Below are 25,582 nucleotides of genomic sequence, written 5' to 3'. Positions count from 1 at the left end.
AACAAATTCTCTTCTGCTTAAAACTGGCCAGAATAAGATTCTTGCCTCAACCTTAACTGGCAAATCTAACGTGAAACTGAAAGATTCCTTCTTACAGGACACATTAAACATATGACTCTCACAGTTATATAAGAGTGTAAATATTTAACAAAAGCAAATTACTCTTTTCAGAACTATGCCTATGAAGTATTAAGGTTCTTTCTATCTAGTGAGGAGGGAATTTCATTACATATATAATAATAACAGAATAAAGCAGAATGCTATAATGGTAAGAGCTTGGAGGTGAGACAGTCTGGGTTCACATCTTGGATTAGGGCCACTTTCTTGGGAAAATTACTAATCTCCAAAGTTTCAGTTTCCTCACAGGGCTAATAACACTATTTGTCTCACAGAATATAAAATATTTTGGAAATCAAACTAATTAATACATGCAAAATACTGAGAATACCTAACACAAGTTAGAACTCAACAAATAGTCATATGACTATAACACAAAACTAGTTTCTGAAACATGGATAAATCAAGAAATGCAAAACTCACAATGCAAACAAGATATTTTATTGGAATAATTACTGAACAATGAAGCACTAAAGGTATAATTTAGACATTTTAGAAATTAAAATATAAATGGAGTATTTAGAAAATTCACAGATTCATGTGTTGTATTAAGGTTAATACCGGAATTTGGAAAACAAAGAAAAATTCCACAATCACTGAAATGCTGACTTCTTCAAGGGATCTTCTCAGCTGTAAAGACTTGAGAAGCTTGTCTCCTAGCCTTGAAAAGAAATTTTAAAAATGTTAAGTAAGTGAGAAGTCAATTAATTAAAATATGCATTATCATCTAATGTCAAAAAAACTAAAATCTTGGATTTTTTTTCAAGATAATGAAAATCCTGTAAGGACTAGTACAACTTCAAATTTAGGAAATTAGGAAATAATTTTTAAAGTCAATGAAAAAATAGAAAGAGAAATTAAGGAAACAATTCCATTCACCAATGCAACAAAAAGAATAAAATACTTAGGAATATATCTACCTAAAGAAACTAAAGACCTATATATAGAAAACCATAAAACACTGGTGAAAGAAATCAAAGAGGACACCAATAGATGGAGAAATATACCATGTTCATGGATTGGAAGAATCAATATAGTGAAAATGAGTATACTACCCAAAGCAATCTATAGATTCAATGCAATCCCTATCAAGCTACCAATGGTATTTTTCACAGAGCTAGAACAAATAACTTCACAATTTGTATGGAAATACAAAAAAAAACCTCAAATAGCCAAAGCAATCTTGAGAAAGAAGAATGGAACTGGAGGAATCAACTTGCCTGACTTTAGGCTCTACTACAAAGCCACAGTCATCAAGACAGTATGGTACTGGCACAAAGACAGAAATATAGATCAATGGAACAAAACAGAAAGCCCAGAGATAAATCCACACACCTATGGACACCTTATCTTTGACAAAGGAGGCAAGAATATACAATGGATTAAAGACAATCTCTTTAACAAGTGGTGCTGGGAAAACTGGTCAACCACTTGTAAAAGAATGACACTAGAACACTTTCTAACACCATACACAAAAATAAACTCAAAATGGATTAAAGATCTAAACATAAGACCAGAAACTATAAAACTCCTAGAGAACATAGGCAAAACACTCTCCGACATACATCACAGCAGGATCCTCTATGACCCATCTCCCAGAATATTGGAAATAAAAGCAAAAATAAACAAATGGGACCTAATTAACCTTAAAAGCTTCTGCACAACAAAGGGAACTATAAGCAAGGTGAAAAGACAGCCTTCAGAATGGGAGAAAATAATAGCAAATGAAGCAACTGACAAACAACTAATCTCAAAAATATACAAGCAACTCCTGCAGCTCAATTCCAGAAAAATAAATGACCCAATCAAAAAATGGGCCAAAGAACTAAATAGGCATTTCTCCAAAGAAGACATACAGATGGCTAACAAACACATGAAAAGATGCTCAACATCACTCATTATCAGAGAAATGCAAATCAAAACTACATTGAGGTACCATTTCACACCAGTCAGAATGGCTGCGATCCAAAAGTCTACAAGTAATAAATGCTGGAGAGGGTGTGGAGAAAAGGGAACCCTTTTACACTGCTGGTGGGAATGCAAACTAGTACAGCCACTATGGAGAACAGTGTGGAGATTACTTAAAAAACTTGAAATAGAACTGACTTATGACCCAGCAATCCCACTGCTGGGCATACACACCAAGGACACCAGAACTGAAAGAGACACGTGTACCCCAGTGTTCATCGCAGCACTGTTTATAATAGCCAGGACATGGAAGCAACCTAGATGTCCATCAGCAGATGAATGGATAAGAAAGCTGTGGTACATATACACAATGGAGTATTACTCAGCCATTAAAAAGAATACATTTGAATCAGTTCTAATGAGGTGGATGAAACTGGAGCCGATTATACAGAGTGAAGTTAGCCAGAAAGAAAAACACCAATACAGTATACTAATGCATATATATGGAATTTAGAAAGATGGTAACGATAACGCTGTATGCGAGACAACAAAAGAGACACAGATGTATAGAACAGTCCTTTGGACTCTGTGGGAGAGGGAGAGGGTGGGATGATTTGGGAGAATGGCATTGGAACATGTATAACATCATATATGAAACAAATTGCCAGTCCAGGTTCGATGCATGATACTGGATGCTTGGGGCTGGTGCACTGGGACGACCCAGAGGGATGGTACAGGGTGGCGGGGGGAGGGGGGGGTGTTCAGGATGGGAAATACATGTACACCAGTGGCGGATTCATGTTGATGTATGGCAAAACCAATACAATATTGTAAAGTAATTAATCTCCAATTAAAATAAATAAATTTATATTAAAAAATATAATGAGAAGTAATACCAAGTAAAAATGCAAAGCAAATTTGAAAAAAAAAATTAAAGAAAATTTGAGATAAAGATAAAATGCAAAAAATTTAAAAGAAAATATTACCTTTTTATGGAATAATGAATCAAAAGTAAAAATCTGGCTGAAACTCAGAGAGAGACAAGTAAAAACAGGGAAGGAGAGATAAAGATGAGACTATGAGCAGAGAAATACCACCAATGCCTCACTTTCAAGATCAGAAAGATAAGAGCCAAATAAAATACTCAGCTAAACTCCATCTTAGTATCTAACCTCATCTATGATCTCAAGTTATCTGTATACTGGTAAGCAAGCATCTTGCTTTTTCTAACAGTTAAAATTAACCTCTAACTTCATTCAGCCAAATAAATGATAGGGTTAAAAAAAAGGAATGCAATTTTGGTATTTAAGTCATTGCAAAGAAACCTCTTTGCACAAACATTTGCAAAGAAACTTATCATAATTTAATTGAAGAACTTCTTCAACAATCCTTGCCTTTATACCCCAAGTTGTGAGGCTAAAAAGATTACTCTAGCTCTCTCTCATTTCAAACAACTTTAGTCCTTTCCCTCATGATCCTATTATTCTTCATAAATGCGCTTTCTACTGCGGTGTCTCTTCTCCCTGTGAAAGTGAAAGTTGCTCAGTCTTGTCCAACTTTTTGTGACCCCACAGACTATACAGTCCATGAAATTCTCCAGGCCTGAATACTGGAGTGGGTAAGTGTTCCCTTCTCCAGGGGATCTTCCCGACCCAGGGATTGAACCCAGGTCTCCCACATTGCAGGAGGATTCTTTACCAGTTGAGCCATAAGGGATGCCCTTCTCTCTTTAGAGGGAAACAAACATGGAGTACTTAAGAGGGACTTTTTTTCTTCAAGATTAGAGAATTGTGCATTTTCTAGACTTGATATGCTACCATATAGCTTCTGTTTATACAAATGGAGGGGATCCACTTCTTAGGAATTTTTCTATAATGTACTGCTCATCACTTAAATGCAAGGGATAAAGAGGCAACACTACTGGAGTTAATTTCTGGAACTGTATATATCCAGTAAGTATTATGTGTATGAACAGTTCTTGAATCTGAAAGAAAAACATGTCCCTCAGAGTACTTAACTCTCTCAATAGTGTGATAATTATATCTCCAATAGTACATCCAATATATCCAAGTGCCTAACATAGAGCCTCAGGAATCGCTAGAATCACATTTAATCAACCAAGACCAATATGAGCTGGAACTCCTTGATTAAGTTAGACTTTCTTATCATACAGTTGCCATTTTCATTACTCCCCTGATAATCAAAATTAAATTATGTATTATAAAATTAAATATTTTTATGAAGCTCTGAGCAAAGTATTTGACAATATTTGGGTATCATCTGAAATTTAAAGATGTCCATTCTGGAATTAAATGAACAACAACATATCTTTGCCAATCTAATATTATAGAATGGGGTGTTAGGAGTTACAAAGGAATAACATTGATTTTTAACTTAAAAATTTTACACTTTGAAGTGCAACCTGTCCAAGCGTCACATGAAAAATATTTAGATACTTACAATTTTCTCCTCTGAAGAAAGCACACCTTCTACTGCCACTATCTGGTACTGCTTATGTTTTAAATTCCCCACAAACTTCCGTAGTTGCTTGAGACTGCTAACTTCCATGTCTTGCTTTAAGAGTTTCTGCATTTCTCGAGAAGGACATCCAGGGTCAAATACTAGTAAACATAATGTTCGGTTTTTTTTCTCTTCAATTCCAACAACTGTTCGACTATGACCTATAGAAAAATCAAAAAAGAGTACATATATAAATGTGAGAGAGACACTTATTTGAGCAGGTACATACAGGTGTAAGTTACTATACACACACACACACACACACACACACACACATATATAGACACCTTATATATACTTTTTATGTGTGTTTCGAATATAAATACAGTCAGTCCCTCTGACATATTGCTTATCTGAGTTCTTTCAGTTCTCAGACACAAAACTTTAGTTCTACTTCCTAACCTCCAGTTTTCTTTCGTTCAATTTTAGTTTTCCAAAGGCTTCATGGCAAAATATTCTACTTCTACTACGCCAAATATTTTAGTTTCCTTTCCTAATCCCATAGTCCTTTTTATTCAAGTGATCTCAGATAAAAGGATTTGAAATTTAACTGCTGGGGAACAAAAACTCATGGTTCCAAGAGGTAAACAAAAGTTAAGCAAAGTAATGCAGGGAAGAGGGAAAGGAAATGCCAGTGCTAGAGAGGGATAGAGTAATGAGTTAAAAAATTTTAAAGGGTGGCCAGGGAAGGTCTCATTGAAGTGAGGAAAAGCCCTGAAAAAAATTAATGATGAACAATAAAGGAAGAGGTAGCCCTGAATCAGGTAGCCCCAAAGATATCAAAGATATCATCTATTACTGCAATGTACTATGATGATGCTATAGCTCTAAAAATCAGAGTAATGTCAGTGTACTTCTCTCCTCTCATTATCAGAATCTTAACATACTCTAAAGCAAAAGCTAATTAGTTGTCTTATATAAATAAATCATGTTATAAGTTACACTCAGTATCTATAAATTATACTAACCTTGATGCTGAAGATAGATAGGAGGTTTAGATGTACACACTACTTTTGGACTTCCTTCTCTCTCTGAAGCATAGTAGCTCAATATCCACTCAAATAAGCGAGGGTGTGTACCCAAAGGACCAGTTGACTTGTGAAAGTCAACAATACGGCACCTATAAAATAATTTACAAAATGGATTATTTAGAAAATATTTTAAAAACTTTTTTATAAATGGAGTTATAAACTGCAAACATTTTAATTTTATTTCATCATTATTTTCCTAAGAAGAAATAAAAGTTTATTATTTATCTGAAAACTGTTATTTTAGGAGGAAATTCTTTAATAACTTAAGGTTGATGACAGCTATCAGAGTTACAAAAATTTTCTCACACAGAAAATCTCCCTTCATAGTAAATGAGGATCATACCTGGTTTTAAAGAGTCTACATATAACCTGAGACATGGGGACTTTTATTCTAAAGTCTCTAAACCTGATGATTAATTAGAAGTTGATTTTTAATTCCTCAGCAGCCATAAGGAGCTATCAAAAATATCCCAAATATTTTTCCTGTCAGATCTCTCAAATTTCAATAATAGACAAGAAAAGAATACCTGTAAAGATCACAGAAAACGTGTGTGTACCCCCATCTATACATCTATCTATCTACTATTTAGCAACAGACCATGCTGGTACTGTTTCCTCAAGAGGAAGTCAACCATGAATAAATCAAATTATTTTAACCAGGAGCATTATTTACACTTTTCAACAACTATTTTAAAAAGACTGAGTATAAAGGAAAGGAAAAACAATTAAAAGCTTTATTTTCACTTTAAAGTATAGCACAGATATCCTATTCTTGTCTTTCTTGGCCATAAAGTTTCCAAACACACCCACATTGCGCTAGTTGCTATCTTCAGCCTCAGCAAGTTTAATGTTGATAACTTTCAGCTGATTACTCCTGAGCTTTAAATACTGAAATGAACTTCTGGAAAAGCTATCAAAATGTAAGAACAGTGATCTTGGGTTAGCAGTTGACTACAAGTTTAGATTGAGAATTTGAATAGTATTCTATGGATAAATTCATAGAGAGCAAAAGGAAGACATTTAAATAACTAGTAAACAAATTGAGGGTATAGTAATAAAAAGGCTTTACAAAGAACTAACTTATTTCAGGTACCAAGAAAACAGCTTGATATATCAGGTACTTTAAACAAAAATTTTCCTTTCCTTAAAAATGACTTAAAAGCTCAAAACATGATATAGTATAAACAATCTGAAGGTGTGAACAGACTGGCAAAAAGGAAAAGAAGAAAAATTTAAAGGGCATTAAAACAGTCCTTTGAATTTAATAATTCAAGAAAGTTATTATACACACAGTCATTTTTCTATTTAAAATTCAAGAAGTATTTTTATCTCTGAATATAACTCATATATAGAAATGACATAAAACACTGGCAAAATGACGTGGAAACAAACATAAAAGGAAATATACAGTCATGAAGCTTAAGGCAAACTTTCTATTAAAGATGATCATAAGCATTTATCTCTGATGCCTCTTGAAAGCCCAACAACATAATACTGAAGGAGAAAATGATTTAAAATAAAAGTGAATGCAAAGAAATAGAGACAACTTTCTTAAAACCCAAAAGAGGACAGAAGTTTAATGAACACCAGGTATTGGGTAGAGTAGTACTGAGGCTGAAAACAGAGATTAACTCGAAGGTTGAATAAATAGAGCAAATCACTAATCAACTCCTCACCTAGTGGAGGAACTATAGGCAAGAATGGACTCTGAGAAAAGAGCTCTCTCTTATACTAATATTTGAGAGTCCCCAACCACACAGCAAACTTACACCTAAGAAATGAAGTTTTCTCAACTACAAGCTCCATGAAACCCTACAGGACTGCCAAATCAGCTTTTTTAGTGCCTCATTCTTCACTTTAGGATAAACAGTAAGGATTTTTAAAAGTTAGAAGAAAGTCTTCTAAATGAACAGACTAAAATAAATAGACATGAAACTAATTTAACATGGAGGAAACAGAAAAATGCAAGGAATAGAAAAATTTTACAACCATAAAAGGCTATGATGCTATGAAATTACTCCTTAAAATCAAAAAACATTATTGTTAAAATAAAAATTTCAATACAGTACTGAGGAGATAAAGTTGAGAATCCAAATAGTAAAACAAAAAGCAAAGATCAAAAAGTAAGACATGACCAGTGAACTCAAAAAGTCAAAAAAGTTCAGGGGCCAACAAACAGGAGTGCCATAAAAAAAAATAAAGAAACTGGAGAGATCATACTCATGAAACAACAGTGAGTCCTTAAGCTCTTACTACATGCCAGTCATAGTCTTAAGCACTATATCATCACTACAACTCTATGAAGCAGTCACTATTTATGTGTTCTTTTTTCAATGGTGGAACTAGGGTACGAATAAGTTAAGTCATAGAGTTAATAAGCAGAGAGCTAGAATCAGTTGTAGGCAATTTTACTCCCAAAAGTCTAAGCTCTTAACCACAATGTGCTTAGTCCCTCAGTCATATCCAACTCTTTGTGACCCCATGGACTGTAGCCCACCAGGCCCCTCTGTCCATGGGATTCTCCAGGTACGTCTTGCCTTCTCATTAAGTAATACTTATTGTTAGAAGCTAGTAGAGGAACAACTTGAAGAAGTGAAGTCGCCCAGTCATGTCTGACTCTTTGCGACCCTGTGGACTGTGGCCTCCCAGGCTCCTCCGTCCATGGGATTCTCCAGGCAAGAAAACTGGAGTGGGTTGCCATTTCCTTCTCCAGGGGATCTTCCCAACCCAAGAATCGAACCCAGGTCTCCCGCATTGGAGGCAGACGCTTTAACCTCTGAGCCACCAGGGAAGCTTAATCTAATCCATAAATGATTTTGAGTTAAGAATAATATAGCAACACAAACTATCACTCAGTAATAAGACTAGGCATCCTTTCTTAGGAAGCTAATAAAGGAAGTGTTCAAGTAAAAGAGAATAATCCAAAAACGAGAAAGATATGGAATCCAGGAAAAAAATCCAGGATCTAATTCAACAGAATGAAGAACTGCAACACGATTAGAGCTATGGAAAGGATCTAGAAGCAAACAATCCAGACTAGAGAAGAGGACAATTGGGTTCAAGAAAAACGTTTCCAGGAATAAAGAGTACCTCAGATTACATAAATGGAGTTTCTGCAAAAACTTTACCATGATGCAGTCAAACAGTAAAAGGGAAAAGGTAAGGCAATTCTTAAGGAAAACTTTAAAAAGCTTTTCAGGAAAGATATAAAATCATTAGTGAATAATATTTACATAGTTATGACTCTAACTTAATAAAAACTGGAGATTTAACCGTATTATAAAAAGTCAGGAGAAACAGGTGGGAGATATAAGGAGAATGCAACAGATAATGTCTAAAGCTGACAAACCAATAAAAAGCCATGAAAGCATATTATTTAAAAACAATGAAAGTGACATCCATCTCTAAGAAATAAAACTTGAGAATAGAGAAGAGCAAAAAACAGGGTACGTGTGGTTGGTTTTCATTATAAGTCTTTAATTTTATTAATGCTACTTAAATTTTAAACTATCCCTTTGATAAAAAGCGCAAACAACAAAAACTTCCGAGACATAACAATAACTTGGCTTTTTAGGTACATACTTTATCCTTAGGGAGGTGAGAAGGGTATATATTTCACATGCTCCAATCCAGGCCTTCGTTCCCTGTAACTTGTCATTAAGCTGAGAGGCACCCTGTGGATCAAAACCTTCCTTCCATGCATCTTCAATCATAGACTGAATTTTTGGAATGCAAGGAACTGACATACCTAAAATTATACAAAGCAAACATGTAATATGACAGTTACTCAAGTGTTGAATAATATTAAGCGGTACATCATATATTCTACAAGAACCTAACATTTTTAAGACAGTTATTTCTGACATCTACTATATCATTTTCTCTTCCTACAACCAGAATGAAGACTTTTAATGCAAATATCCACTAAAATACATCTTTATTAAAGCTATCAATTTTAATATGCATACTATATATTAATTCATTCCACATCATATGTACTTTATTAGATGGTAAATTCAGAGTCTGTATTTTACATACCTTTCAAGCTATCATCATAAGCATCATTTTGCAATAATGATGAAAGCAGCATTTGGAAATTTCTGTAACCACAACCCCAACCTTTATCACCAAAAGATGAATGAAAGTGATCCACTCCTGCAGAAAGCCACACACGCCTCACATCTGTGGCAGCATTCTGATAATACCTATAAAGTGCTTCCATAATTCCTAAAGTGGAAAAGAGATTTAGAAGTTTTAGAAGGGTATCACCTTTCTATGTCAGTCTCACACATTTCCAGTATCAATCTCTTTCTCAAGGACACATGTAAATCCTGCCAATTCCATCTTCTACCTTTTTACTGACATAGTCTTATTGTCCTGCTTGTTTTACACAATGCAAGGTTCCTAATACTAGCGTATTACTTATGCTGAATTGAAATTGTTTGCCTTTTTCATTTCTGCATCTGCAGGGCCTAGCACATAAAAGTACACTGCTGAATGAATGTTCTTATCTCTCCATTTTATTATACATTCTGCTGGATATCATTCTCTCTCAAGCTCGGTTCTAATCAGTTTGCTCCCAGTTTAAAAATTTCATTATGATTTATCACAGAGAGTTGATTTTTATGTGATATAACTACTTCTGGTTGGCATAAAAAGAATACCAAGATCTACATGAAGGAATTGTTTTTATGTACATCAGATCAGATCAGATCAGTCGCTCAGTCATGTCTGACTCTTTGCGACCCCATGAATCGCAGCACGCCAGGCCTCCCTGTCCATCACCAACTCCCGGAGTTCACTCAGACTCATGTCCATCAAGTCAGTGATGCCATCCAGCCATCTCATCCTCTGTCGTCCCCTTCTCCTCCTGCCCCCAATCCCTCCCAGCATCAGAGTCTTTTCCAAGGAGTCAACTCTTCGCATGACGTGGCCAAAGTACTGGAGTTTCAGCTTTAGCATCATTCCTTCCCAAAGAAATCCCAGGGCTGATCTCCTTCAGAATGGACTGGTTGGATCTCCTGGCAGTCCAAGGGACTCTCAAGAGTCTTCTCCAACACCACAGTTCAAAAGCATCAATTCTTCGGTGCTCAGCCTTCTTCACAGTCCAACTCTCACATTCATACATGACCACAGGAAAAACCACAGCCTTGACTAGATGGACCTTTGTTGGCAAAGTAATGTCTCTGCTTTTGAATATGCTATCTAGGTTGGTCATAACTTGCCTTCCAAGGAGTAAGCGTCTTTTAATTTCATGGCTGCAGTCACCATCTGTAGTGATTTTGCAGCCCAGAAAAATAAAGTCTGACACTGTTTCCACTGTTTCCCCATCTATTTCCCATGAAATGATGGGACAGGATGCCATGATCTTCATTTTCTGAATGTTGAGCTTTAAGCCAACTTTTCACTCTCCACTTTCACTTTCATCAAGAGGCTTTTGAGTTCCTCTTCACTTTCTGCCATAAGGGTGGTGTCATCTGCATATCTGAGGTTATTGATATTTCTCCCAGCAATCTTGATTCCAGCTTGTGCTTCTTCCAGTCCAGCGTTTCTCATGATGTACTCTGCATATAAGTTAAATAAACAGGGTGACAATATACAGCCTTGACGAACTCCTTTTCCTATTTGGAACCAGTCTGTTGTTCCATGTCCAGTTCTAACTGTTGCTTCCTGACCTGCATACAGATTTCTCAAGAGACAGATCAGGTGGTCTGGTATTCCCATCTCTTTCAGAATTTTCCACAGTTTATGGTGATCCACACAGTCAAAGGCTTTGGCATAGTCAATAAAGCAGAAATAGATGCTTTTCTGGAACTCTCTTGCTTTTTCCATGTATATATATAATTTTTTTAACTTTTTATTTTATATTGAGTATAGTTGATTAACATTAACAATGTGATAGTTTCAGGTATACAGCAAAGTGATTCAGTTATACATAATTCTGTTCTTTTTCAAATTCTTTTTCCCATTACGATTATTATATAATATTGAACCGAGTTTCCTGTGCTATACAGTAGGTCCTTGCTGGTTATCCATTTTAAGGGTATAAATATGTAAAGAATATAAAAGGATATGTTTATGATATCAAAGATGGAGGAATTTCTTAAATAAGACACTTAAAAGACACAAGTAAAGGGAAAGATTGAGAAGTCTGATTACATTCAAATTTAAAATTCTGCCTAATTAAAGACACCATATACAAAATTTGGGCTTCCCTGATAGCTCAGCTGGTAAAGGATCTGCCTGCAGTGCAGGAGACCCCGGTTCAATTCCTGGGTTGGAAAGATCCTCTGGAGAAGGGATAGGCTACCCAACAGTATTCTCAGGCTTCCCTTGTGGCTCAGCTGGTAAAGAATCTGCCTGCAATGCGGGAGACCTGGGTTCAAGGCAAATTCTAGATTTGAAGAAGAAAACTGCTCCTCACATCATCAATGAATAATTAATATCTTGAATACTTAATGGACTGCCAAAAATCAATAAGAAAAAGACAAACAATCCAACAAAGACGAGAAAAGGGACTAGATTATTTACAGAAGAAGCGAAGTCAGGAGACATCAGAGAAATACAATTAAGAGGTGTATCTTACCATTAAATGGCAAAAACTTAAAAGAGTCACAATATAAACAAAGTGTGAGTCAAAAACACAATGACCTAATGTAGGTTACAACCATTCTAGAAAACAACTTCATAATACTCAATGAAATTAATTATGCAAATGCCCTTTAATCTAGTATTTCTAGTCTGGATGTTAGAGAAACTTTTGAGGAGGAAACCTATTCATAATTTTTAAGAATAAAACACTGGAAACAATGTAAGTCATAAAAGCAAATTCTATTCAGCAAAGTGAAAGCAGCACAGTTTAAGAATCAACATATTTAAGCAAATTCAATCAGAGCATACATATTGTACACCAACTTACACATAGTTTAAAATATAAAAGATTATATATTATTATGGAAACTTACATACAAGATAAAATTACTAAAACATATATGAGATTGATAAATACCAAATTTGGGATAATGATTCCCTTTGTGGAGGAGGGGAAATTAGAAATCAAAGAGGGGTATACAAGGGGTCTAAAATACATATAAAAGGTTTTACAGCTTAAAAACATTAAGTTTCATAAAAATTGAATGGCAGGAACAAAGCTGTTTCCATATAATCTTTTTTAACTATACTAACAGATGGTCATGTATGGATGTGAGAGTTGGACTGTGAAGAAGGCTGAGCACCGAAGAATTGATGCTTTTGAACTGTGGTGTTGGAGAAGACTCTTTAGAGTCCCTTGGACTGCAAGGAGATGCAACCAGTCCATTCTGAAGGAGATCAGCCCTGGGATTTCTTTGGAAGGAATGATGCTAAAGCTGAAACTCCAGTACTTTGGCCACCTCATGCGAAGAGTTGACTCCTTGGAAAAGACTCTGATGCTGGGAGGGATTGGGGGCAGGAGGAGAAGGGGATGACAGAGGATGAGATGGCTGGATGGCATCACTGACTCGATGGACATGAGTCTGAGTGAACTCCGGGAGTTGGTGATGGACAGGGAGGCCTGGCGTGCTGCGATTCATGGGGTCACAAAGAGTTGGACACGACTGAGCGACTGAACTGAACTGAACTGAACAGATATGTTTTTTTTAAATGTGGAAAATATCAGGAAAAAATACATTCTTTGGAACAAGGCAGATCTGATTGTGAATACCAACTGGGCTACGCAACCTCACCTTGTGCTACTTTGCTTCAGTCATGTCTGATTCTTTGCAATGTTATGGACTGTAGCCCTCCAGGCTCCTCTGTCCATGGGATTTACCAGGCAAGAATACTGGAGTGGGTTGCCATGCCTTTCTCCAGGGGATCTTCCCAACCCAGGGATTGAAACTGCGTCTCTTATGTCTCTTGCATTGGAAGGCAGGTTCTTTACCACTAGCGCCACCTGGGAAGCCCAACCTTACCTTAGGAAAGTAATTTAATCTCTCTAAGTCACAATTTTCTCATCCAGAAAAATATAATACACAAGGTTTTTCTTTTGAGAGTTACATGATACAATATATAAGGTCTTAGTGTCTAAAACTATACTGAATAATATGGCAGAAACTATTTGCATATGGTTATCTGAACACCTGAAATGTGGCTTGTCCAAACTCAGATGTTCTGCAAACTAAAATACACACTGCATTTTAAAGAATGTACAAAGATTGCAAAATACTGCACTGATAATTTTTAATACTGATTACACATTGAAATATATTTTGGACATACTGGAAAAATATTAAAATTAATTTCACCTAGTCTTGTTTTATTTTTCTAATGTGATTAATGGAAATTTAAAATTATTTATGTGGGTCACTTACATTCTACTAGACAGCAATTGTCTGGAAAATAGTAAGCTCTCAATAAAAACTATTCTCAAAGGTCCATTTTCAAATGTCAAGTAAATTGATACAAGATAAAAGTGAATCATTTACTATAAAAATAAAAGATCAGGAGTTTTAAAACAACACACAAAAAAATTATTTGCATACATGGTCTCACCTAAAACTATATAAACTGGGTTGTGAAAATCAAGCACAATTCAAATAATCCTATTACTTCAGTGATGTATGCAATATTAAAACCATGATTTGGATTACATACTCACCAGACGTTTTTGTTTTTCCATCATCAACACCAATAGCTAATGATTCCATCATATCAGCTTTTCTTCTATGAAATTCAGATGGATGCATTCTTCCCCTATTTACTTCTATCTCCATATTTCGTAGCTGCTGTTGTTTGTACCCTCCAGAATTATCTAAACCATATTGTCTCTATTGAACATAAAAACAAATGACTTAATTTTTATGTCCCTTTTCATCAATGAGGTGAGAAATTTACCACTATTTTATATATCTGGAAATATATTTTGAAACATTCTGGTTTATTGACTTCTATATGAGTCAACTTACAAATTTTTATGGAAAATAATTACACAACAAAAAAATCCCTGAGTTAATAACAGCCTTTCTCTACAAACAACCATCATGGCAAGAAACTTCTTTTCCTTGAAGTAGGGAAAGTAGAGAATCCAGTCTTCCTACTAATGGTAATGTGAAAAGCAGATGAGTTCTGACCATACTGCTGATTTTTTTCAAGACAACCTGTCAAGGAGCCTGTACTTGTTACCTGGTTCCTAGGCTAGCCTAAAAAGGCTTACTTAATCCACAATTCACTCAGGTATTCACTCTATGCAGTAAATGAACTATGTTTTTGCACACTGACAGAAAATCTAAAATAATATGTTAAAACAGCCCCTACAAAAATATTTCTGAGATCTAAATAACTAACCTGCAAAGTTACATAATAAACGTATACTCCCTTAAACATTGAAAACGTTTGTATTGATAATATAAGGTAGAGAAGATATAGGAAAAGTCAACTTTTTTCTCCTCTGAATCTTGGTGGGAAAATAATTAGGCAAATAGATGAACCACAGATGAGAAAAATAGCCTAGATGAACCACAGATGAGAAAAATAGCCTAAATTAGATATTCTAAAGAAAGAATAGCCATGTGCAAGAAATCAGAGGAAAAAAAGTTAGAGGTCAAACAAGTTCAGGAAGATTATGATATGTACAATGCATATTAGTATATTAAAGGCTTTAAGAAGACATCAGATACACAAACCTGTTCCATTGAACATTTTCAAACCTATTCATTCATAAATCCTTTTTATTCACACATTATCCTATAAGCACATAGAAAAAACATTTAAAATCTATGAGCATTATTAGCAAATGACTACATAGTCTACAGCAAGTTAGGACTGAAAAGAGTAGAAAAAGTTGTTAAAATATAAAAGAAGCTACCAGTTTAGTTCAGTAGATACTACCATTCACCTAAAATAGGCTCAAACTTCATAAAAAAGCATTTTCCATTAAAAATGGTTCTTTCTAAATTCCTGAACTGCAGTCACTAAAAGAATTTAAGACTCAGGAGACATTAATTCTAAGTTTCTGTTTTAAGTATTTATGCAAACATTTAAAATTCTGAGTCTCAATTTCTTAGTTTTCTCCATTAACATAGGTTTAAAAGTAGGCTTCACCATTTAATACTGCCCAATCCTGAACAAGTTAAGCTACATAAGCACTCTTTGTTTCCATTTCTTCCTCTGCTGTTCAAAAAAAAAAAAAAAAACAATCTAAAATAACTTTATGGAGTATGGAAGACTGTAAGATACTTTACATCAGGGTCCCCAACTCCAGGGCCACAGACTGGTACCAGTTCATGACCTGTTAGGAACCAGGCCGCACAGCCAGAGATGAACAGTAGGTGAGTGAAGAAAGTTTCATCTGTATTTACAGCCGCTCCCCATCACCTGCATTACTGTCTGAAACTTTCGTCAGATCATCAGCAGCATAATAAACGTAATGCACTTGAATCAACCTGAAACCATTCCCCCTGCCACTCCAGGTCCATGAAAAAACTGTCTTGGTCCCTGGTGCCAAAAAAGCTGGGGACTGCCGCTTTATAAGAAGTGTTTGCTCCAGTATGTAAATGCATACTTATGAATGGTGGTTGTTATGAACAATAAAAAATATATGTAGAAAAAATTTTGTATTATAATAAAGACAAAAATAATAAGCTGAAGTCTTAACAGCATGTTTGAAAAATAAGAACTCTAACTAAACCAAAATAATATAATTATTATTAATCTTTGTACCTGCAGCTTCTGAAATTCTTCCATTTCTTGTCTTGATTCTTCAGATCTCCTCTTTCTGTCTTCTTCTTGTTGAAGCTGTTGAGCCAACTCTAGATCTCTAGAACACCGGACTCTATTCACACCTATTATATATTTTTAATATTTAGAATAAAAGACTGAAATCAAGGCTCACTTATATGTTAGTATATATTTTTTAAATGGAGTAAAGGCTATTATTTTGCCATTTATTCATGACTATGATGTCATAGAAACACTGAGTATAAATCCAGCAGAACTTAAACTGTCTCTGTAAGGGTACAACCTCCACTTAAATCACTAATATTCACTGAGTGTTTAGGCTGTGACAAACACTTCTCATTAATTATCATTAATTATCTCATTTGGATCTTCATAACAGTTAGGAAGTTAAGTATTATCTATTGAAGAAACCAGAACTTAAGAGAAATTAAGTAGCACCCTGGAGTGGTGCCCCTCATTAATACATATAAGGCAGATTGGTTTTTAAGAGAAATACTTGGTGGGGGTGGGTAGGGTGGAAATAATTAAGGAATAAAAAAACAAGTGAGCAAAGTACAGATATTAGATAACAACCTAATGTCTGACCTCAAGCAAATAGTGTAACTTGCCCATTTTGCTCTCTATCCAGTGTGCTACACATCCATTATTCAGTGCTCTCTGGCTAGCATCTCCTTCACCTCCCAATTTGATGGTTTAATTATGTATCTAAATAGTCTTTCTTTTCCTTCAAATCTCTCAGCCTCTGATACCTCTTCCTAATTGGCCCCCACTTTTACTGGTGGAAATACACAATCCAAAACTGATTTTTAGCATACTTATAAGGCTATCTACAGTGATTCACTCAGACTCACCTCAGACTCCAGCCTATGGAGTACACATAGCCTATGTGTAAGCCTATGGAGGTTACAGAATAACTCATGTACCCATACAAAGCTTGGGTCTCCCTGGTGGCTCAGTGGTAAAGAATCTGCCTGAGACCCGGGTTAGATCCTGGAGTTGGGTAGATCCCCTGGAGGAGGGCATGGCAACCCACTCCAGTACCCTTGCCTAGAGAATACCATGGACAGAGGAGCCTGGTGGGTTGCAGTCCATAGGGTCACACAGAGTTGGACAGGACTGAAGTGACTCAGTAGCAGCAACAGCATACAAAGCTTATCATAAACAAAGAATTATCAGAAACTCAACTTCAGAGTTATTCTTCCACAGTAATTAGTAAAGAACCAACACAGTAAAGAACTGTTCCATCTTTACTGCAGCAATTCTCATCTTGGTATTAGGCTGAGTGATCAGGTAATGCTGTCCATGGACATCACTAACTGTACCAGGATCGCTGCTAATGAATACTAGAAACCTCTGCATAACAAGAGATATCTATGTACCTTAAGAAACTAATATCCAGTAGAACACAATTGGTTTCTCTTTTTGTCTACTTTATATTTTGTTTCAATGGAATTGTGAAACTCAAATAGGATCTTTCCACTTCTAAGACACCATCATGATTACTTAATCAATGCCACTAGCAAAAAAGATAGGGAAACAGAAGAAAACTTTAGAATCTCTTATAAAACTAGTCAGTGGTAATAAAGAAGCTAGAAGAGTAGTTGAAAATGTACTTGAAAAACTTTGAAGTCACATACTTCACATTCTTTTTAAAATTACATGTGCCATATGGCAGCTTCTGAGTTCATAAACAATTTTTACTGTTAAGATGTTAAATTCAATTACTTCCAGCTGCTGAAAGAATGGCCTCAACTTTTAAATCAAAAAGATTTTAAAAATGGTACAGTATTTCATTATCTTCTGATGTTCTGGGTCAAAACCCTAGATGCACACCCCTAATTCAATTGTTGGTCACACCAGTTAATCCTTTACAATCTTTTCTGTGAAAAATCTTTGACAAGTTGAAGCTGTATTAAAATTTTTTTAAGGGACAGATTTATTTTTAACCAGTGTGTTTTCTTCCCCTCTATAACACTAATCTAAAAAGTAGGTAAGTGTCTAGGAAGTAGAAATTAAATCATAACATCCTTATCTTTAAACATATAGTCATACCTTGTCCAAAGCTGCTTTCTTCCAAATGCAAGTCAACATGTTCCTGCAGAATATGGTAGTTTGTACAGACGAGCCCACACATAGGGCAGTCATACAGTAGTTGATTACAGTCTGTATTAGAGATATAATTTAGTTGGTTTTATTTTTAAAATCTTTAGATTTTTTCACATCAAGTCAAAGACTGTCTACTACTCACTAACTTTATTAAGTAAAAACTCTTTGTAGTTGGATTTAAAGCAATTTTCTACTTCTGGATGAAAGACTGAGCATAAGCACAAACCTCTTATCACTACAGTGAAAGAAAATATTAATAATAAATATTCAGCTCTGTAGTCAAAATAAGAAAAGTAGAAAGGAAAATCAAATGGTAAATAGTGGCCAGTCTAGATATGGATTTTGGGGGCTGGATTCTCAGTACCCTCCAAACTAGGTGGTGATGTGCAGAATTCAAGCATTTAGCATAAAGCTGGACATGGATCAAATGCCCTAGTTTGCAGCATAAGATCAAAGAGCTGCATCCATTAACCAGCACTGCAGACAGACAGGTACAACTTGCCCAAGAGAGAAATGGTACCTCTATAAGACCAAGACCTAGCTGATACTGGGTACAGATGTTATTAGAAAATTACAAATTAAAATAAAACAACACTACATATATATTAGAATGACCAAAATCTGGATAGTCAAAATCTGTACGATCAAAACTCTGGTTTTTCCTAGTCATGTGTGGATGTGAGAGTTGGACCGTAAAGAAGGCTGAGTGCTGAAGAATTGATGCTTTTGAACTGTGGTGCTGGAGAAGACTTCTGAGGGTCCCTTGGACAGCAAAGAGATCAAATCAGTTAATCCTAAAGGAAATCAACCCTGAACATACATTGGAAGGACTGATGCTGAAGCTGAAGCTCCAATACTTTGGCCACCTGATATGAAGAGCCAATTCTTTGGAAAAGACCTTGATGCTGGAAAAGACTGAGGACAAGAGGAAGAGTGGGTGACAGAGAATGAGATGGTTGCATGGCATCACTGACTCAATGGACAGGAGTTTGAGCAAACTCAGGGATATATCGAAGGACAGGGAAGCCTGGTGTGCTACGGTTCATGGGGGTCACAAAGAGTTGGATGTGACTTAGTGACTGAACAACAACAACAAAATCATAGACAACACCAAATGCTGGCAAGGACTTGAGCAACAGGAACTCTCATTCACTGCTGGTAGGAATGCAAAATGGTCCAATCCCTTTGAAAAAGTCTGGCAATTTCTTATAAAACCAAACATACTATTACTACATGATCCAAAATCACGAATTCCCTTGTGTTCACCAAAATGAATTGAAAACTTCTGTCCACACAAAAGCCAGTACAGTTTATAGCAGCTTTATTCATAACTGCCAAAACTTGGAAGCAACCAAAGGGACCTTCAGTAGGTGAACAGATAAACTGTGAAACATCCAAAAGAATATTATTCAATGTAAAAAAAAAAAAAGCTATTAAGCCATAAAAAGACATGGAGGAATCTTAAATGCACATTGCTAAGTGAAATAAACCAATATGAAAAAGCTACATGGCATATGATTCCAATTATATGACATTCTAAAAAAGGCAAAAACATGGAGACAGTAAAAAGATCAATGGTAGCCAGTGGCCACAGGGAGGGAAGGATGAATAGGTAGAGCACAGGGGATTTGCAGGGCAGTGAAGCTATTCTGTATGATACTAAATACTAAATGGTGGGTTCGTGTCATTATACATTTGTCAAAACCTGTGTACATCACCAAGAGTGAACCCTAATATAAACATGGACTTTGGGTGATATTGACATCAATGTAGATTCACTGACTTTGACAAATGTATCACTTGGTATGGGTTGTTGAATGCTGGAGGAGTTTAGAAGGATATACGGACAAGGGGGTACTTGGGTACTCCCTGTACTTTCTACTGAATTTTACTGTGAACCTGAAACGTTCTTAAAAAATAGCATTTATTAAAATTCAAAAAATGAATATACGCCCTCTCCTTCAGTTCAGTTCAGTCGCTCAGTCGTGTCCGACTCTTTGTGACCCATGAATCACAGCATGTCAGGCTTCCCTGTCCATCACCAACTCCTGGAGTTCACTCAAACTCTTGTCCATCGAGTCGGTGATGCCATCCAGCCATCTCATCCTCTGGCGTCCCCTTCTCCTCCTGCCCCCAATCCCTCCCAGCATCAAAGTCTTTTCCAAGGAGTCAACTCTTCGCATGAGGTGGCCAAAGTATTGGAGTTTCAGCTTCAGCATCAGTCCTTCCAATGAACACCCAGGACTGATCTCCTTTAGAATGGACTGGTTGGATCTCCTTGCAGTCCAAAGGACTCTCAAGAGTCTTCTCCAACACCACTGTGCAAAAGCATCAATTCTTCGGCGCTCAGCCTTCTTCACAGTCCAACTCTCACATCCATACATGACCACTGGAAAAACCACAGCCTTGACTAGACGGACCTTTGTTGGCAAAGTCATGTCTCTGCTTTTCAATATACTATCTAGGTTGGTCATAACTTTCCTTCCAAAGAGTAAGCATCTTTTAATTTCATGGCTGCAATCACCATCTGCAGTGATTTTGGAGCCCCCAAAAATAAAGTCTGACACTGTTTCCACTGTTTCCCCATCTATTTCCCATGAAGTAATGGGACCGGATGCCATGATCTTAGTTTTCTGAATGTTGAGCCTCAAGCCAACTTTTTCACTCTCCTCTTTCGCTTCCATCAAGAGGCTTTTGAGTTCCTCTTCACTTTCTGCCATAAGGGTGGTGTCATCTGCATATCTGAGGTTATTGATATTTCTCCTGGCAATCTTGATTCCAGCTTGTGCTTCTTTCAGCCTAGCGTTTCTCATGATGTACTTTGCGTAAAGTTAAATAAGCAGCGTGACAATATACAGCCTTGACATACTTATTTTCCTATTTGGAACCAGTCTGTTGTCCCATGTCCAGTTCTAACTGTTGCTTCCTTACCTGCATATAGGTTTCTCTCCTTAACCTTTCATAAAAATTATTCAAATGAATCAGACTTAAATGTAAAATTCAAAACTTCTAGAAGGTAACACGGGAAAGGTGACCTTGGGTTTGCCAGAGTTTTGATACAACACCAAAACATGAAAAAACACCAACCCATGAAAAAAGAAATTAAATAAGGCAAACTTCATTAAAAGTAAAAACTTCTGATCTGTGAAAGACACTGTTAAGAGAATGAAAAGAAAAGTTTCAGACTGGGAGAAAATATCTGTGAAATATTTGCAAAATCCAATAAAGGACTTGCATCCACAATATATAAATTATTCTTAAAACTCAACAGTATCAAAGAGACACATGATTCTAAATGTGTATGCACCAACAACAGAGCCTCACAATACATGAAACAAGTCTGATAGAGCCTAAAGGAAAAACAGACAAATATACTGGGATATATAGATATATATAGATCATAATTGGGAACTTTAACCTCCTTCCAAAAACTGGTAGAATTGCTGGACAGGAAATCAGTAAGGACATGGAAGATCTGAACACAAACAACACACTCTAACTGACAAATATAGAACATTTGATCCAACAACAGCAGAATATACATTTTTTTCCTCAAATGTCTATGGAACATGTGAACATGTGCTAAGACAGACCATATCCCGTATCTTAGGCCATAAAACAAGTTTCAATAACTTCAACAAATTCAAAGGAACTTAAATCATAAAGTTTGCTCTCTGATCAAAAACGAATCAAAGTAGAACTCAGTAACAGAAAATCAGAATCCCAGACAATCCAGATGCCACTGGCCTGGTGGTAAATAAAAGAATAAAACAATACCCTCTGGTCTTCCCTGTGGCTTAGATAGTAAAGAATCTGCCTGCAACGCAAGAGACCCAGGTTCCACGCCTCGGTTGGAAAGATCCCCTGGAGAAGGAAATGGTAACCCACTCCAGTATTCTTGCCTGGAGAATTTCATGGACAGAAGAACCTTGTAGGCTACAGTCCATGAGATCACAAAGAGTCAGACAGAACTAAGCAACTAACACTTTGATTTTCACTTTCTTCCTCTGGAAACTAGATTGTGAGTCTACTTCTCAGAAAGTTTCTACAGTTACTTTCAAAGTAAATGAAACATTTATTGTTTGCATCAAAACTCTTTTCCATTATAGTAGTTTCATATTATAATAATGGCAAATGAGCAATGCTATAAACTGAAATTAAATCACGTTAGTAGTGATCTTATTTACAAACCAACTTTTGGGATACTACATATTAAATTGAGACTCATGCTACTTATTATATAAAATGAATACTTTACCTTCTAACGGAGTGTCTAAAAGATCAGCATGCTTTGTTTTCACATGAGTTTCCATATCTTGACTATTATCTTCTATTTTTCCACAGAATGGACATTCAGGAGGACTGTACATTGTTTCATAAATTGATTCTTTAATTTTGGTGCGGTCAGACTGTTTTTCCGTACTTTTCAGGAATTTTCTAGATTCATTTAAGTTCTCTGAATAAAAGTCTTTATGTTTTAAAGTACCATCCTTAGGCAGGCTTTGAGCTGAAATCTTCGGCTGATTAGATGCACAAGCTGAATGAACACTTGAATTAATGTCTGCTCTGCACTGTAGGGTGCTGTCCTTCCTGTTATCGGAAGTTCCATACTGTACTGTATTAATCCTCTCAAAGTTTCTTTCTAGTTCACTTTGCTCAAAATGAGCAGTTTCAATATGAAAACACATTTCATCATAATTCACACCTGACAACTTGCAAAATGGACATATAACTTCATTTTCCATGTGAACAATTAGGAGGTGAGCCTTCATGTCTGGTTCTGAGGATACTGTTTCACCACAAATATCACAAGATAGCATGGTAGAGCAGGTAACTAGAAAAGAATACAATGTTATTTATGTTAGAAAGTAAGAGCTGAAGAAAAAGAAAATACATTTTATAAAAGGATTTGGAACAACTATATTTGTTATTTATAACTAGATTATTTAGATGAAGTAATTTTCAATGTCCTTACTGTTCCTCAAATATAATATTTATAAATCTCAACCAAAACTTCACTACTGTATTTCAAGTTTATGGTTTGGATAAAACAAAAGCAAAGCGCAAGTGAAGTTGCTCAGTCGTGTCTGACTTTTATGGCCTGTAGTCCATCAGGCTCTTCCATGCATGGGGTTTTCCAGGCAAGAATACTGAGTGAGTTCTTATTTCCTTCTCCAAGGGATCTTCCTGACCCAGGGATGGAGCCCTGGCTCAGACTCTTTACTGTCTGAGCCACCAGGGAATCCCTAAACAAAGACAATGATACAGCAAATTGAAATAAAAAATTTTTCAAAAATTTCAAAGTGTGTCTGGACTGAGGTGAAGAAAAAATAATGTATATAAACTCGCCCAGGTAAAATAAGCCAAATAAGAGAAAACAAAGAGAAGAAACCTTATCAACCAATATATCTAAATACAAAATTTTAAAGTTATTAACAATGAGTTGCACAAATAAATTTCATAATAGCAGTTGACAGTTGAAGAGTTTTACATGTCAAACTAATTTAAGCACCATTACTATCATTCTGGGCTTCACTAATAGCTCAGCAGTAAAGAATTTACCTGCAATGCAGGAGACGCACGTTGGATCCCTGGGTTGGGAAGATCCCCTAGAGGAGGGCACAGCAACCCACTCCAGTATTCTTGCCATGAAAATCCCATGTACAGAGGAGCCTGTCAGGCTATAGTCCATGAGGTTGTAAGGACTGAATTGACTGGGCACACATGATCAATCTAAATGAAGGAAACTGGCTCTTAGTCACCAGCACCAGAAAATGATTAGCCAAAATGCTAACGCAGTCAGGCTCCAGAGCTGCACTCTCCACCCAAAATATAAAAAAAGCACAGTAAACAGTTTTGGAGAAGGCAATGGCACCCCACTCCAGTACTCTTGCCTGGAAAATCCCACGGAGAGAGGAGCCTGGTAGGCTGCAGTCCATGGGGTCACTAAGAGCCAGACACGACTGAGCGACTTCACTTTCACTTTTCACTTTCATGCATTGAAGAAGCAAATGGCAACCCACTGCAGTGTTCTTGCCTGGAGAATCCCAGGGACGCGGGAGCCTGGTGGGCTGCCGTCTATGGGGTCACAAAGAGTAGGACACGACTGAAGCGACTTAGCAGCAGCAGCAGCAAACGCAGTTTAAAAGAGCACCGATTCCAGAGTCAAGAGAACTGGGTTATAATGTCAGGTTTCATGATTTTAGATGAGACACCTCACCTTTCTGAGGTTCGGCCTATAAAATGAGTTGTACTGAATCAGCAGTCACTTCTGGGTTTTACAAAGTTCTGGCTATGACACAAATTTTGCTAAGAAGTTTTTTAAAAGCAAGCACAGTCACAACCTTTCTACTATCTAGACTATCTTTCAGCTAGAAACTGTTTTAAAACAAACAGAAAGTGAAAATAAGGAAACTATCCCCACCATTTAAATAAATTTAGTTTCATAAGATCGCCCAACTTTGTCTCCCCCCACCGCCCCATCCCCTTTCCTCAGACAATTGAAAACAGTCTCTGATTTTGATGTAAATTATCCCAAACCATCAGTGCAAAGAACGTGATACCCAGAGAAGTTTCTTCTTTTCCCGGGCCGGGACCCAGAAGGGTGTGCTTGAGCTCCCCAACACTTAGATCAGAACAAGTGGATGACAGATGTGTAGAGGTCGGCGAAAGGTGCCGGAGCCTGCCCAAAGGTCCATGCCAACGTCCCAAGGCCAGGACATGAAACCAGTCCCGATACTAACTGGGTTAAAGCGTTGGGCCTAGGGATCTGGGGCTGGGACGGTCAGTTCCTACCGGCCTGCAGAGCCGGCCGCTGTCACACTTCCCTATGCTTGGCTTCCTCTTCGGATCCCGCAGCAGATGTCGTCTGGCTCGCGGGCAAAGGAGTGCTGCCCGGTGTCGATTACCTTTCCCGGCCTGAAAAACTGAGGTAGGCCCTTATTTTTACCCAGAGACTCACGGTTAACCGATAAGAGAACCGGCGACTCTGAAAAGCCTCAGCCCCCAGACGCAAATTCAAAAAAGCTTTTCCTCTCTTCCCCGGAAGAGAAGGAATCCCAGCATGAACCTCTGCACGCCAATCTGGGTCGTAGTGCATTGTGGGAGTCGTAGTCGTTTTCCCGTCAAGGTTCCAACGCCTAATTTAAGAGGAGACACTAGACTCAGAGGTCTCTATAAATGAA

At 36.7% G+C, this 25,582-nt stretch overlaps 1 protein-coding gene across 4 annotated transcripts; it reads right to left on the bottom strand.

Moving 5' to 3' along the window:
* Positions 1-538: 538 nt before the first annotated feature.
* ZUP1 (zinc finger containing ubiquitin peptidase 1) lies at positions 539-25,458 on the bottom strand. Of its 4 annotated transcripts, none has more exons than XM_055535103.1 (10): positions 25,142-25,458; positions 22,657-23,232; positions 18,345-18,455; positions 16,275-16,396; positions 14,215-14,383; positions 9,615-9,803; positions 9,159-9,324; positions 5,514-5,665; positions 4,486-4,706; positions 539-778 (listed from the first exon to the last, which is right to left on the bottom strand). In XM_055535103.1, exons 2-10 carry the CDS (start codon positions 23,216-23,218, stop codon positions 731-733), a joined length of 1,740 nt encoding a protein of 579 aa, XP_055391078.1. In that variant the 5' UTR covers positions 23,219-23,232; positions 25,142-25,458; the 3' UTR covers positions 539-730. The 4 variants fall into 4 exon arrangements, with proteins under 4 accessions (XP_055391078.1, XP_055391079.1, XP_055391080.1 ...); XM_055535104.1 differs by having other exon boundaries at positions 25,194-25,458; XM_055535105.1 differs by lacking the exon at positions 25,142-25,458 and adding an exon at positions 24,962-25,115.
* Positions 25,459-25,582: the final 124 nt, after the last annotated feature.

The sequence above is a fragment of the Bubalus kerabau genome, chromosome 9 (assembly GCF_029407905.1).
Source record: "Bubalus kerabau isolate K-KA32 ecotype Philippines breed swamp buffalo chromosome 9, PCC_UOA_SB_1v2, whole genome shotgun sequence".
Taxonomy (NCBI): domain Eukaryota; kingdom Metazoa; phylum Chordata; class Mammalia; order Artiodactyla; family Bovidae; genus Bubalus; species Bubalus kerabau.
This window is presented reverse-complemented; position numbering and strand designations above follow the sequence as displayed.

Bases quoted from the DNA above. Each gene is read 5' to 3' on its own strand.
- ZUP1 (XM_055535102.1), bottom strand. From the start codon at position 24,090: ATGGACTATAGCCTGACAGGCTCCTCTGTACATGGGATTTTCATGGCA. The intron at 14,384-16,274 runs GTACAAAGATTA...TATGTTCAATAG, and splicing joins AAGAATTTCAGAAGCTGCAG to AGACAATATGGTTTAGATAA. The intron at 9,804-14,214 runs GTGAGTATGTAA...TTTCCACTTTAG, and splicing joins TGGAAAAACAAAAACGTCTG to GAATTATGGAAGCACTTTAT.